Here is a 14,732-nt window from a genome sequence, read left to right on the forward strand (position 1 = left end):
CCATCCCGTTAGTGGTCTGTGCGGGACCCAGGCTGATGATCTCTTGGAGCCCCTTCGAGCAATAATTCATCATCCAATTTCTAAACCTGCTGTTAGATTGTCACCTTCCAGTTAGACTTTCTTGGTTTGTCAGCCTTTGTAATTTAAAGCACTTTTAGCCTCAGAAGTCTCTCTTGATGTTTCAGTAGCTACTCCTAGTACGAAGGAAATGGGAAGTATGAAGTCAAATCATACTACCCAGCCCGATCAGGGAGCTGGGAGTGAATGGCACGCTTGTGCCCTCTTCTTAGAAATGCCTTTGGTATGCTCAGTCTCCTTGTATGAAAACAGGACAGCTTGCTTCTCCTGGACTTCAGAGCACTTGTGGGTTACTGTCAGAGAAGACAAGAGTGCCAAAGAAGTAGTCACCTGCAAATTGTGGCTGTGTCCTGCTGGCAGGGTGGCCTCTGAGATACAGGTCAGAAGCCCCCTGAGGTGCTGGGTACCCACTGTGGTCCCCAGTGACAGCAGTGGTGATGCATCCATGGCTCTCCAGTGGGGAACCATCCCAGATTCCCTGCAGAAATGGAGATTACAGCTTTGGAGATAAGAGACGAGGGAAGTCTGCACAGGGCTGGTTGGGTGTGTGTTTCTCTTTGAGTTTTTTTTTGCATGCAACAAAAGGGTCTTTCCCCTGTGAGCTGTGATCTTCCTGTCCATCAGGTACAACATCATTGCTGGTACCCAGCAGCCGGAGGTTTGCCAGCGGGCACTCAAGTCTCCCAGCCTGCCTTCAGCCTCCGGAATGGCTGCCTGGCCAGTGGGTCTGGAGCAGGAGACCTGTACCGAGAGTCAGATGAGCCTCTGCCGACTGTAAGAAAGCAGAACGTGGGAAATGAGGCGAAGCTGATGATGCCATGTGTGTCAACTCTGGTGGGGAAAGGAGGCAGGTTAACTGGTTCAGAAAGACCTGGGAGCTTTCGCCGCCTGTTACTTATCTGTTTTCTTGATCTATGTGAACAGTAGCCACGTGGAGGGAGAGGAGAACAGTAAATTATCAACGTGGTGAAGTTCTTTCTGTCAATTTACTGGTCTGAGTCCTTATTTCTCACAGGGCAGAAAGTGCTACTTGTTCTCGTGCGACCATCCCTCGTTTCAGACGGATACTTTCCAGGTTTCCTGTCTGTGACACGCTTGTGGTTTTTCTCTTCCTTAAAGCAGTCGGATGATGAATACGGGCACCGTGCGTAGGTGTTTGTTGAAGGGCTTGGACCGTGCTTCAGTGACTGCGTGTCAGCAGAGCTGCTGTAACGGGACGTTTACGTGCTCTCAGCCTATGGAAAACCCAGGTTAAACCTCAGGGAAAAAAGGATTTATACTCTGTGGCGTTGGCTAAGAGCACACAAGTATCTGCCAGAGCAGGACAGCGGGTGTGTGCCAGTGTGTTAACCTCAGGCTTTGGCACAGCGGCCGAGGCTGCGCAGTGCCGCAGAGACGTTGCTGCATCAGTAAATACCGAAGGAACGTGGGGGCTGCTGTGCACGTGTCGTTAGGTGTGATGGGGTAAGCAGTAATCTTGCGTGTCCTTCCATCGCCTCCCTCTTGTGTGCAGGGATAACGGGAACAGTGCTCTCTGCTCTTCGTCGTAGCGGGAGGGTTCCCTCTCCTCTTACCAGCGCAGCAACTTCAGCCAGTGCTTCACCCACAGAGAAGCACTGGGTCTGCCTCACCGAGGTTTGCAAACTGAGTCCTGGCTGGAGAGGGAGGAGGGAAAGGATGGAGATGGGCTCTGGGAGCCGCTGCCCCGCAGGGCACTGCCACAGCCTGGCTGGAGAGGAGGAGGAGGGTGGCTGCTTGCAAGGGACGAAGGAGCCTGCTTGCAGTGCTTTCTTTCCTCTTGCTGGCAGCGGTGGTGGGGCTGCCGGCAGCGAGCGGCACGGATATGGCTTCCAGCCCTACTGATTGATTATTTTCAAGTGTCTGCTTAGCGGAGATGCTCCCGCGGGGCCGCCCGCCTCTCTGCACCGACACCTTTTCAGCGCGAGCTGCCGCTCTCTCTGCTGCTGCCCTTTTGATCAAGATCTAACAGCCTGTGCCGGTGACGCTCCCGTCCCTGCTAGAGTGCCTGTCACTCCTGGCAGTGCCAGGGACCTCCCCATCCTCGCTGCAATTGCTGCTGGCCGTCCCTGGGGACCATGTGCATCATTAGAGCCTTTTTCCCTTTCAAAACAAATCCCCCACTCCGCGTTGCCCTGAGCGCTGTGCTCCAGCAGCACTCGCCTACTGCGAGACCCTCGTTTTGTCCCTCCTTCCTTCCTGACCCTGCGCCAAAGAGCTTTTCTGGTTGGAGAAGGAACCCTCCTCCTTGATGGTCGGGCATGATCAACCCCTTTGCATGGTGCTGGTGTCTGACTGCTGCGTCACTGCTGGGTCACTGTCCCTTCTGACCCTGGAGCTGGCACTGCCACGGCACTGGGCTCAGCAGCAAAGCCACGGGACCATTACGTGGCCTTTTCAGGAGAAGGTGAGCAGTGGTGGGAGTGCCATTTCCAGAGCTGGGCAGGGTTTGGCCAAACTCAGGGAGCTGAGCCCACACCTGAAAACCTGAATGTCTATTTAAGACTCGGAGTATAAATCAAAGAGTGTGATTTTTTAGAATTTTTTATTGCCAAAATAGAGTGCTTTATAATTCTGCTTTGGTCTTGGCTCCTGTTTACTGATATTCTTGGGTGACCTTGGACAACTCATTTCATTTCTCTGTGTTTTGAAATACTGAAATCGCTATATAATACCGTGATAATGTCGTATTATTCTAAGTGTGAACATTTAGTATTGTGATTTAGAACAATAAATCTGCATGGGTTTTAAAGGCATTCTGAGGTACTGAGGGGGAAGGTATTGTTTTTCACATCTCTTGGGGTTAACCAGCCGGTCATATGAATTTATTGTGCATTCTGGTTCTCGTCAAGAAATCTGCATTTTATGACTTGCAGTGAAACGCGTTTAGTGAGAAAGTCAGCTCTTAAGTCACACTGACACGGTGATTTTTCTTGGATTTTGCCTATTTAGACACAACCTCTGAGTCGCTTTCTCGCTCCCCGTTCAGCCCCCGTAGGGACGATTAGCAAACGAGCCGCTCCGCTCCGCGCTTGCCCTCGGAGCCCTGCGAAATCCCCCTGCTAACGCCCTGACTTCAGCCCCTGAGCTGCTGGGGAAGGGCAACGCTAAAAAGCACAGGAAGAAAGGAAATTCTTTTCTCGGAGAAAAAAAGCCCTTGCAGATGGGTTTGGGTGGATCACTTCTATTTAAAAAGCTTTTTTGGATGTCGGAAAGTCCACGTACGAGAGTCAGCGTGGGATGGTCCCTACAGCCAAGCCCGGCCCGTGGCAGAGCCTGGCTCCCCAACCCTCCCTCTGCCCCTCTCCTGCTCGGGGGCAGACGACCAGCCCAAGTATTTCTCTCCGCAGGTGTACGGAGCATTTTTTGCCAGCAGCAGCTGTCAGATTGTTGAAATTCTTTAAGCATTGCTTGACCTCAGCATTTCTGGAGTATAACCCAGCTCTTGTTGGAAAAGGGGAGAAGACTAATGCAGAGATGATCAGTGTTCCTGTTTACTGATGGAGAATTGAGAATAGCTCCTTTTTTGTTCTCCTCTCCTGTTCTCAACAAACAGGAGTGAAGGCTGAAGGGACCTTTGGCCCAGGGATAAGGCACTTCTGAGGGACTTGGGAGGTGCGAGTTCAGCTGGGGTGTACCTGACACAGGATGATCCAAGGGCTGGAGCACCTCTGCTATGGAGACAGGCTGAGAGAGTTGGGGCTGTTCAGCCTGGAGAAGAGAAGGCTCCGGGGAGACCTTCCAGCAGCCTTCCAGTACCTAAAGGGCCTACAAGAAAGCTGGAGAGGGGCTTTTGACAAGGGCGTGGAGTGACAGGACGAGGGACAATGGCTTTACACTGAAAGAGGGGAGATTTTGATTAGATCTAAGGAAGAAATTTTTAACAATGAGGGTGGTGAGGCACTGGCACAGGTTGCCCAGAGAAGCTGTGCTGCCCCATCCCTGGAAGCATTCAAGGCCAGGTTGGGTGAGGCATCCTCTCCCTGCACCCAGTTACACCAGAGCGGGCCAGGACTGGGGTGCTGTAGAAGGTGGGGAAATGACCACCCTGTGGGCTGCAGTCATTAGGGGAGTTTCCTTGAGTTTCCTCTCAAAAAGATTCTCAGCAGGAGTCAGGGTCTGGCACCTCCATCGCTCTCTCTGTCCCAGGACAGGGCTTTTGGAGCAAATGACACCACGAGCAACAGAGGATGCTCGCAGAGATGCAGATTTAGGTGTTGTGGACTGCATGGATTCTTTTATGGCTTGAGATGCTGAAAGATACAGCAGCTCTTTCATTTCTTTGCATTCCTGTCTGCACGAACTGTCCTGCAGCTTGTGTCCTTCCTATATATCATGTTTTTCCTGCACCTCTGCAGTTCACGGCGCGGTTCCTTCCTTGTGCTGCCTGTATCCATATCCCTGTAACAGGGCTACTTGTGGCCGGGGCAGTTGGCTGAAGGGTCTTCCCCAGAAATACCACGTTTCTCCAGAATAAAACACGTTCAGATGATGTGACTGCCATGCAAGCATTGTGCTCCTTTTCTTTCACATGCATCTCAAATTTATTGAGGGTTACACCAGCTGCATTGTTTGTACTTGGAGGATGCATGAAGCCCTCAGTGTTTCCATAAAACAAGAGAGAACCAGATGCCTTTTAACCATGATGCTGTCCTTACAGGCTCCCACTCCACCGTTTACAAGGACCCCATGATTCTCGTTGGTCCGGAGAACCTCACGCTGACGGTGCACCAGACTGCAGTGCTGGAGTGCATCGCCACGGGCAATCCCCGGCCCATCGTCTCCTGGAGCCGTCTAGGTAAGCCCCAGAGGTGGCCGGGATTTCCTCCTCCTCCTCCTCCCCATTGCCGTTGCATGGGAAATAAGTAGGTACCACTGACTATTTTATGCAACAAGTGATTCACCCTTTCCCTTCCCACGGAAGTTAATTGTAGGCTTGAAGTGCGTTTTATCCACGTGTCTATACTTTGTTTTTTTTCTCTGCCAAGATCTTGTTTTCACTTGCTCGAGAAGTGGGTTGGTTAAACCTGTAGATGTTTCATGAAAGGTGATAATTTTATCTTTCCTCGAGTGACAGCGTCTTCTTCAGCTGTATCAAAAACATCACCACTGTTGGCCCAGGGAAGCAAAATCATACACAAACACATCTTTCACGTAAAACAGACTTGAAAGAAACTTGCTGCCTGTTTAGGGAGTTTAACAAAAAAATTGAGGGGAAGAGAGTGTTTAGAGTAGCGTGTCTGGAGCTCTGAAAAAACAAATGCTTGCTGCTGGGCTCCGTGGATGTTCTTTTTTAATCAGCATGAAAACCAGAGGCAGCGTCTGATGGCATCATACAGGCGAGGAAGAGCAAAGTGCCGTGTTTTTCCCAGTCTGAAAGCAAGGGTTGTTTTAGGTTCTAACTTTGCCGTAGTAGCTCAGAAGCTGTTTTGCTCAGAGCGACACTTCCATTGCCCTGCAGAAGCCTGTGCTGAGCACAGAGCCAATGGCTTTGGTTTTACCTTCAGGAGCTTGTAACTCCGCCCGTGCGCACTGTGGGGTTGGGTTCAGTTAGTATTTCCCAAGCCCGTGTGATCTGTGAGGTCACGTCATTTGGGGATGCTAATCTCCCCAAGTCCCCCAAAGTGAAGCACAGTCAGGGGTAATCCTGTCTCATGCTGCTGTTCTGGATGTGGGACTTCACCCCTGTGGCTCTCCAAGGATCAGGGTCCAGCTCATAGGAAGGGTGACTTCCCACTCCAGAGCGGTCTGCCAGGGGACAAGGACATGTATCCGGCATCAATCACACAATTTCTCCATGTTTGCCCTCCTGCTTACATAGAATCATGGAATCATAGAATGGTTTGGGTTGGAAGGGACCTTAAAGATCATCTAGTTCCAACCCCAGTTCCTCTGGTGGCTTGTAAAATCAGCTGGTGTCTGCCACTACTTGGTTGTTTTTTTTCCTCCAGAGCCATAGCCGTCAGATTGATGCTGTTTTAAAAATTCCCCGGATAAGCTATATCACTATTTTGGTTCACTTGGACACAAGGCAACTCTACATTAGCAGTGAACTATAATAAACTACTTTATAATTGCCTTAATTATAAGTGCTTATTATCTTCTTCAAAACACTTGTCTCTGTAGAGCAGTGCAATAATGAAGATGTAATAGCTTCGTGCAATGTTTGTCTGGATGGTCTGAGTTCAGCGTTGCCTTCCACCAAAAATAAATACCCTCTCCATGCTGCTTTGCAGCACAGCAGCAGAATTAGAGCTATTTAATGGGAAAGAGATCCCCATTATTTTCCCTCCCCTTCAGCAGGACTGTTTCCTCTCCAACGCATCACAAGATCTTCATCAAGATCTTCACAAGCTGTGTGGTGTGGTGGACACGCTGGAGGGAAGGGATGCCATCCAGAGGGACCTTGACAGGCTGGAGAGGTGGGCCTGTGAGAACCTCATGAAGTTCAACAAGGCCGAGTGCAAGGTCGTGCATGTGGGTCAGGACAATCCCATGCACAAATACAGGATGGGTGGAGAATGGATTGAGAGCAGCCCTGAGGAGAAAGACTTGGGGCTGTTGGTTGAGGAGAAGTTCAACATGAGCTGTCAATGTGTGCTGGCAGCCCAGAAAGCCAGCCGTATCCTGGGCTGCATCCAGGGCAGCAGGTTGAGGGAGGTGATTCTGCCCCTCTGCTCTGCACCTGCAGTGCTGTGTTCAACTCTGGGATTCCCAATGTCAGAAGGACATGGAGCTGTTGGAGTGGGTCCAGAGGAGGCCACGATGATGGTCTGGGGGATGGAGCGCCTCTGCTATGGAGACAGGCTGAGAGAGTTGGGGCTGTTCAGCCTGGAGAAGAGAAGGCTGCGGAGAGACCTTCCAGCACCTTCCAGTACCTAAAGGGTCTACAAGAAAGCTGGAGAGGAGCTTTTGACAAGGGTGTGTAGTGACAGGACGAGGGGCAATGGCTTTAAACTGAAAGAGGGGAGATTTTCATTAGATCTAAGGAAGAAATTCTTCCCTCTGAGGGTGGTGAGGCACTGGAACAGGTTTCCCGGAGAAGTTGTGGCTGCCCCATCCCTGGAAGTGTTCAAGGCCAGGTTGGATGAGGCTTTGAGCAACCTGGTGTAGTGGAAGGTGTCCCTGCCCATGGCAGGGGGGTTGGAACTAGATGATCTTGAAGGTCCCTTCCAACCCGAACCATTCTGTGATCTTGTTTAGTATTATACGCAGATCTCCATAGCAATGTGACATCTAGGGCTCTCTGATGAGTTGGTGGGTTTGTCATCTCTCTGTAGCCAGTTCAGAAGTGCTTTTGTGTCTCTGTGTCTATGTGGTCAGGAGGAGGAAGAGGGGTTTACGCTGGGTGGGGAGGTCCTCCAAGCATCTTTCGTCTGTACAGTGGCTGAGGGTCTTCTTCCAGCGATTCTTCTAACAGAGCTTAAGTAACCAGTTAACTTACTCAACTTGGAAAAAAACCCTTTTCATCCACTCCCAGAAATAAAAATGTCCATGGCCACAAGTCTGAGAGAGATGCAGCTGATGTAGCAATAGCCCTGACTTAATTTCAACCAAAAAAAAAGGTCAATTGTATGTGACCACCTTTCTTGCCTGGTCGAAATGAAGAGTCATGGCATTGCCGTTATGTGGGGTCTTTGCACGGGGCAAGCTGCTGTTTCGGAGGGTCTCTCTGAACCCCTTTGCTCACAGTTTTGATGTTGTGGCATTTCTTCTATGAGAAAAGAGCAGAAGAACAATTTTGCTGTAAAGCTCTCTGGTGCCAGGGAAAGCAAGCCATAACAATATTTGCACTTTTTGCTTTGGCTTTGCTAAAATCCATCTGGTTTTCAGGGGAAAAGGCAGGTATATTTTGCTTGAAGGAAATCATTCAAATTCTGGGCCAGTTTTGGAGTGTCAACGCAATCAATTTTGAATTTAATTTCCTTGGGAATATGTTGTAGCCCCTGACCACAACCAGAATTCCTGTGTCTCGCCGTGCATGAAATGTCAACATTCATTAGAGAGCGGGCTCTGAGAGAAATGTAAAATCATTAAGGGTTTGTTCAGGGAAGGTAGGGCTTTCCCTTTCAGAGCCACGCACTTCAGGCTTGGACCTGTATACGTGCACAAATGAATATCCTGGGCACTTACTGCAAAGCCTTTTGAATGAATGACGATTTTAATGTATCCTTACCCTTTAACTGACAGGCCACTGAGCTGGCCTCCATAAAAGGTACCGAGGCAGAATAATAAACTATTTAGAGAGATATAGAAAAGTGAGGCGCGAGAGAAAAGACAGCGATTATCTGATAGCGTTATACAGAAGTTGTCAGAAAGGGTCGCACAATGGGAAGGAAATTACTAAAGAGGGAGCCATTCAAGAAGTAAACTATACAACAATTGTAGGAGCCAATTAATTGGTAACTTATTGGACACAGAAGCTTGCAATAGATGGCTGACTGGTTGACAGGAGCACCGTTCCCGTAAGTGTTTAGAAATAATAGAGTAAATTTCACCACTTCACATACTGAATAGTCAACTGTTGCAATGTACTCTAAATATGCTAATCCACAGTGCCCAGTGTCCGCCGGAGCAGGAGACCCATGCGTCTAAAAAGTGGAAGGCTACTATGGCACAATACAAAGAATTCACAAAAGACCTAAATGATCAACATTGGAAAGTTGTTACTTTCTTTCTACTCGCTACTTACGAGAGAAAGGCGTTGGCGTTGTTGCATATTCATATCGCCTGGCACGTTTCAACGGGTCTCCGTAATTGGTGCCCGTGTGCCAATCACTTGGTTAGCAGGCGGAGAATGGGCTCCCGAAAGCATCACATACACCTTGGAAAAATAAATAACGCGGCTCCCAAACTGCAGGCGTCTTTCATCCAGACTTCACCCCAATGGGGAACCTGGAAGTCTCTGCTTGTCCATAGCCAGGACACGCTTTGGGAGCATCTCCCATTTGGAGAAGCGACTCCTTTATTAATCGGTTGCCTGCTCTTCGCAACCAGCTGAACCTTCCCCCTCTGCCCTTGTTGACTGAGGATCAACAGAGAGAATCTGTCAGATGTTTCCACTCAAGACTGGCTTGATTTCAGCCCTCAAATTTTCTGCTTTTGACTTCGTAAAAAGAACTAGAAGGTCGTGTTCAATAAGCAGCAGTTTCAAGCCTGTGTAGGTTCTGGGAGCTTTGGGAACTGAGCAACAGTGTTAGCTTTGGCAGTCTTTTGGATCCCCTCCGTGGAGGGATGACTTGGTGATGGAAAGCGATGTCAGGGAGGTGGGTTTGCAGGGTTTGCATCCCTTGATCCAAGCCACTCTTCAGGTCTCTGTGTTAGAGAAACAGGGTTAAAAGAGATGGCAACCTTTGCAAAGCGGGTGTGAGATCTGAGTCCCTCTGCACAGCACTTCTGCAATGTGCTGAGCTTCCAGGATGCAGGGAATTTTCTTGTGTAAATACTCTGTTTTATTTATACGTGTTGTCAATGTTAATAAGTTGGACTTGATGTTAGCTGAAGAGCTTCTGACTGTCACAGAATGGCTCAGCAGAGTAAGGAGGATGGAGCAAGCTGGGAAAGCAGAGGTATTTCTCTAGCAGCCCTTTTCAGTGCTCTTTGGAAAAGAGGAATTGAGCAAGAGGCATATGGGATGATCTGGCACGGTGATCTTTGCTGGCTGTTAAAGGTGGCCACGCTCTCTGAATCAAATGGCAGATCCCCCGAGGTTTCTGAGATTGGACAGCTGTGTTCTTCAGGGAAATGAAAGATGCTTGGTTGACAGGAGATGTTTCGTCTGACCACCACACCTCTAATTAATAGTTGGAGCCAGAGAGGCAACTGAGGACGTGTCGCTGCTGGTATTTGGGCAGTGTGGAGTACCTGCTGCAGGCTGGGTCTTTGCATGCTTAAATTATGTAGCACGTTATAAATAATACAATAAAACTACTGACATTCAAGTCACAGTTCTGCAGTATTTCTTAAGGCAACGATTTGATGAAGCATCCAGGTATGGCCACTTGGCATCTTTCACTGGCCCCGTCCCTCCCTCGCGAGAGAGATTTGATTTTTACGCCTATTGTAAATATGGATTTCCAAAAGGTCTAATGTAAAAGACAAAATGAAGTTCAATTTGAATTTAATTCAGACCCCTTTACACTTCAGTTCAAATGATGTTTGAAAGGAATGGCTCCTTCTTATTGCTCATTAAACGTGGGACAGGTCGTGTTTTACTGTCCTTTTTATGACTGAGCCACTTACTGCTGCAGCGGCTTGGCCAGCTATGTGATCGTTTAATCGTTTAATGACATTGTTTTTCTCTCTCTAAAAGACCCGAGCATTTTTCTTCACAGTGCAAATAACAACGTGGTCTGGCATTACCTGCTTAATGAAGCAAGGAAACCTTTAAGTTTAAAAATTTCCTGAAAAACACTATATAAAGAGCATGGCAGGAGATACGTTCGTGGAGTGCTTTGTAGCTTTCAGCCCGTGTTTTGCTGGTGTTTCCAAGCTGTTGATCTGAAACGGGAGCCTTCACTTCCACGTCCCAGGCTTGCGAGCTGCTGAACGTTCCCTGCCCTCACTAATGCTGCCAGAGATACTTGTTCTCCATCCCATCACCTGCCCTTCCATGGGGATCCAAGCACTTGCTGGGCAGCGGGTTGCAAAGTGGCATTTCTGGGTTGATGGTTAATTTGTCCCTCTCCTTGAGTTCTGCTTTGCCTTCGTGTTTTCCCAGTCTATTCCAGAACTTGGTGGTGATGAGTGGCCCAAATCCTCATGATATTCTTTATCATGCAAAGCATGAATTTACATCTAAAGCATAGGAGTGCAAGATATCTTGTAACCAACCCTGCCTACCTGTCTGAGTCAAAGCACAAAGCCTGCCCGAGGTCAGGCATGAGCCAGGTCTCGGTCAAAGGCCATGTTGGTGTAGGGCAGAGGCTATGAAGGAAATCTTTGGGGATAGTGGGATGTCTCGGGGTGCCTGCAGCAGCCCCATGATAACTTGTGTTTCCCTCTGTGTTTTCCATGAATATTTCCCATCGCTGGAGTACATCAGATGCAGCCATTGAAGTGGTTGTGTGCCAAGACTATTGGTAACCAGCCCGAGTCTGAGGTCCTTCAGTGCTAAATGTCCCAGGAAACTGTTCTGCCCACTGGATGATGATAAATTTTAAAGCTGGTTGAACAGCCAGTACCGAACATCTCTCAGGAGCTGGCCCACAGGAGTGGAAACCAGTTAGAGCATCTCAGATCGTTCCCCATGACCCATTGTGTCCTACAGAGCCATTCAGGTTTTATTTGACTTCTTCCATTTCCTTAGCAAGATCACGGCACAGACCGACAGAGCTCCCAGGAGAAATTTTTCAGCTGAATTTTTCCTTTTACTAGCCACAGCTTTGAAGCACAAGGCATAAGGTCTTCTGCCGTTGCCAAGCTCGTGTATGGAGAGCTCATGGGATGGTCAAGTGGGGAAATCACCAGGGCTGGTTCTTGCTTATCCCGTTTCTGTAGGTTCTTTAACCTCCTCCATGAGCAAAGGCAAGAGAGGAGTTGGATTCCCATTTCCATCTGATGAAACTGGGCTCCCTTTAACTGCTTCTCCAGTAAAACTACTCCCCTGCCTTGCTCCTCTGCTCAGACACCCTGACATGTGCTGAGACTGATTTAGAGCTGCCTTTGTCAGACAGTGTCTTAAAACACGAACCAATGAAACAATAAAAAGCGATAGCCTGGTACTAATGAAACACATTGTAATTAGAGCTGGCTGGGAATTTTCAAGTGAAAACAGGCTTTGTTGGGAAAAGGTGAATTCCCCGACGCTGAACTATTTCATGTTAAGTGCTTCAATTTTGAAGACCTTATGCTGGAACTCAGGCATGGTTTTTTGGAAACATCACTGCTCTCCTGTCAGCCTGTCTCAGACCCAGCACTCAGGGTGGAGGCAGCGCTTTCCAGTTACCCTTCCAAGACAGAGTAGCTGAGCAGGTCTAATCACCAGCTCAGAGTTTGGCTCCTTGGCCCTGAGCTATTGTGTGTTCAAGAGCTAAGGAACTGAAAATCTAGTGTTCATATAGTTTCCGAAGCCACAAAAATCCGTCAAGGGTTAGTGGGCAAAAAGGCATAACTTCTGGCTCAGGACATCCCCAAGTCATAAATTGCTGGTGGCTGGGAGAGTGCATCAGGTAAGTCCTGCTGTAGGTTGGCTGGTCTTCTTCCTAGAGCATCTCTGTTTGGATGAGGCTGTTGAGTTGGTTGGATCCCTGGTCAGTCTAATGTAAGAAGATGATATGATTTAACTTGGTTTAACTCTTCTGTTGAAAAGTGTTCTGGGCACTTCATAGAATCATCATAGAATTGTAGAATCATTGAATAGTTTGGGTTGGAAGGAACCTTCAAGATCATCTAGTTCCAACCCCCCTGCCATGGGCAGGGACACCCTCCACTACACCAGGTTGCCCAAAGCCTCATCCAACCTGGCCTTGAACACTTCCAGGGATGGGGCAGCCACAACTTGTCTGGGCAACCTGTTCCAGTGCCTCACCACCCTCAGAGGGAAGAAATCTCGACTTCATCTTGATCTGAACACGTAGCTGAAAGCTTTCATGTTTCCTATGATGGTACCTTGGTTTTTGAAGCAGCATAAAGTGTAGTTTTGGGCAAACATCTGACTGAGGATCCTGATTTTCTCCAGAAGCGCAGTTCTGCTAAGAGCATCAGCTAAAACCTCCTGACTTTACTTGGCAAATCCCATTAACAGAGCATGGCACCACTCCATAAGTACTTAGATTGGACCTTGCTGACCACTCTGCCCTGGATAACCTCACTCAAAGGTCCAGCATGTGACTCTTATCCTTTTCCCCTTCTTTCAGACGGCCGTCCCATTGGCGTGGAGGGGATCCAGGTGCTGGGGACAGGAAATCTCATGATCTCGGACCTCACTGTGCAGCATTCCGGCATCTATGTGTGCGCCGCGAACAAGCCTGGCACTCGGGTGCGAAGGACCGCGCAGGGCAGGCTGGTTGTACAAGGTGAGCAAACCTGGGGCTTGGGGAGCGGTAATACCCACTTTGCTGTGCCCTCTGCACAGGCTCTACCTTTGATGCGTTGGGTTGGACAGATCCTGACTTTGCTTCTCTGATGGTATCAGTCAAAGGACTTCTTTTCTAGACGTGGTTTTCCAGGTGGATGTGTGTCTCTGTGTCCCACACAGATGAGTGGCAACCAGATATCATTCAGCCGAGACCTCAGCTACATGGGTTGCAATGGTTTCCCACCCCATCACAAGCATTTATTTGGCTTAACAGACGCTGGTTGTAACTTGTTGTCATACTTGTACATCTCAGGACAAAGCCTGGGCTGAATTAATCAGCCACGTTCGTCTCTCACCCCTGCATGGTGTTTAGTGATATGGGGACGCGGGCACTGTTCTTATATTGAACACCTCTGTGTGGTAGATATCGCTCCTGCAGTGATATCCAGGAGTGGACATCACTCACAGAGCATTGCTCTCCCGCTGAAATGGCACCAAGTAAGTTTAAAACCATTTCCAAAAAGTCAGTGAGACAGTTTTTTCTAGCAGTCGGCACTGTATCTGAGCCCCTTGCCACGACGTGAGTGAAGCACCCTTTGGGGGAGATGCCCAGGAGGTGCCGGCTGCTCCTCTTCCCCACAGCAGCTGTGCTGAAATGCCACATGTAAGGGGTGATTCAGCTCAGAATAGAGATCAACACTCAAGAAACCAAAGAAATCCCCTCCACATGCTCCATGCGACCAGTCTCCATGGTGAGAGGAGCCAGGCAAGTATTTCAGAAGGCAAACCCAGCTGGCAGCGAGCTCTGAATGGCAGCAATCTGCCCCTGATTACAGGCACTCACCTCCTCTTCAACCTCGTCCACTTAAAGCATCTCGCGCTCTCATCGGTTCACTCATTAACTAGTGACTGATGATATCCTGAATCTGAAATTACGCACCTCCTGCCGGAGCGAGCTAATTGAACCTTTCATGCTGGCGATGGGGAAAGTGCCCTGCTCCAGCCCTGACGCTCACCTGACAGGTCCCGAGAGTCGCCGGTGGTGATCCGGCACTGTGCCACCTGCGCGACGGCGGCGGTCCCTGCATGTTGGCATCCCTTGTCCCCTTCGCCTTGGGAGCAGCAAGGAGCGACGCGGAACGGGGTGCTCATACAGGGCTGCTCGTGCCTCCTGAGTCCCAGGTGCTGATCAGATGTGAGAGGAGGTGACAACTCACCGTTTTCTTTTGCCGCTGGATTTTTCTGGGTGAGCAATGCAACGAGAGGGCGTCCCAGCTGGCTGGGGCTGGGCATGCTTACGAATCCCCTTATTAAGAAACACCAACCCAGGCATGAAGAACAACCTCGCTGCACTGATACAGACCCTTTAGAGCTGCTGCAGGACAGTTCTGCGTGTGGTGCACGTAGCAGAGGTCTCCTAAACCCAAATGCCAAGCTGATGTCCGGGAGGCAGGCAGGCAGAGCCAAAAGAAACCACTTGGAAAATCGATGAAGTTGTAAAAATGCAGCTATTGAACACTGTTGACTACTCCTGTTAGCAGTGGGATGAGAGGGGGAAAGATGGCACAACTTCTCATTGCTACAGATGGGCAGTTTTCAGTCTCTTTGGAGATTTGAA

At 49.2% G+C, this 14,732-nt stretch overlaps 1 protein-coding gene across 1 annotated transcript in view; it reads left to right on the forward strand.

The window, feature by feature from the left end:
• IGDCC3 (immunoglobulin superfamily DCC subclass member 3) overlaps nt 1-14,732 on the forward strand; it is a 107,641-nt gene that overhangs the window by 66,338 nt on the left and 26,571 nt on the right. The window contains exons 6-7 of the mRNA XM_086620556.1: nt 4,757-4,894; nt 12,954-13,112. Of these exons, the coding sequence (XP_086476682.1) occupies nt 4,757-4,894; nt 12,954-13,112 (297 nt within the window). The remainder of the gene's footprint in view (nt 1-4,756; nt 4,895-12,953; nt 13,113-14,732) is intronic.

This window comes from Tauraco erythrolophus, chromosome 14 (genome assembly GCF_009769465.1).
Source record: "Tauraco erythrolophus isolate bTauEry1 chromosome 14, bTauEry1.pri, whole genome shotgun sequence".
NCBI classification, from domain to species: Eukaryota; Metazoa; Chordata; class Aves; order Musophagiformes; family Musophagidae; genus Tauraco; species Tauraco erythrolophus.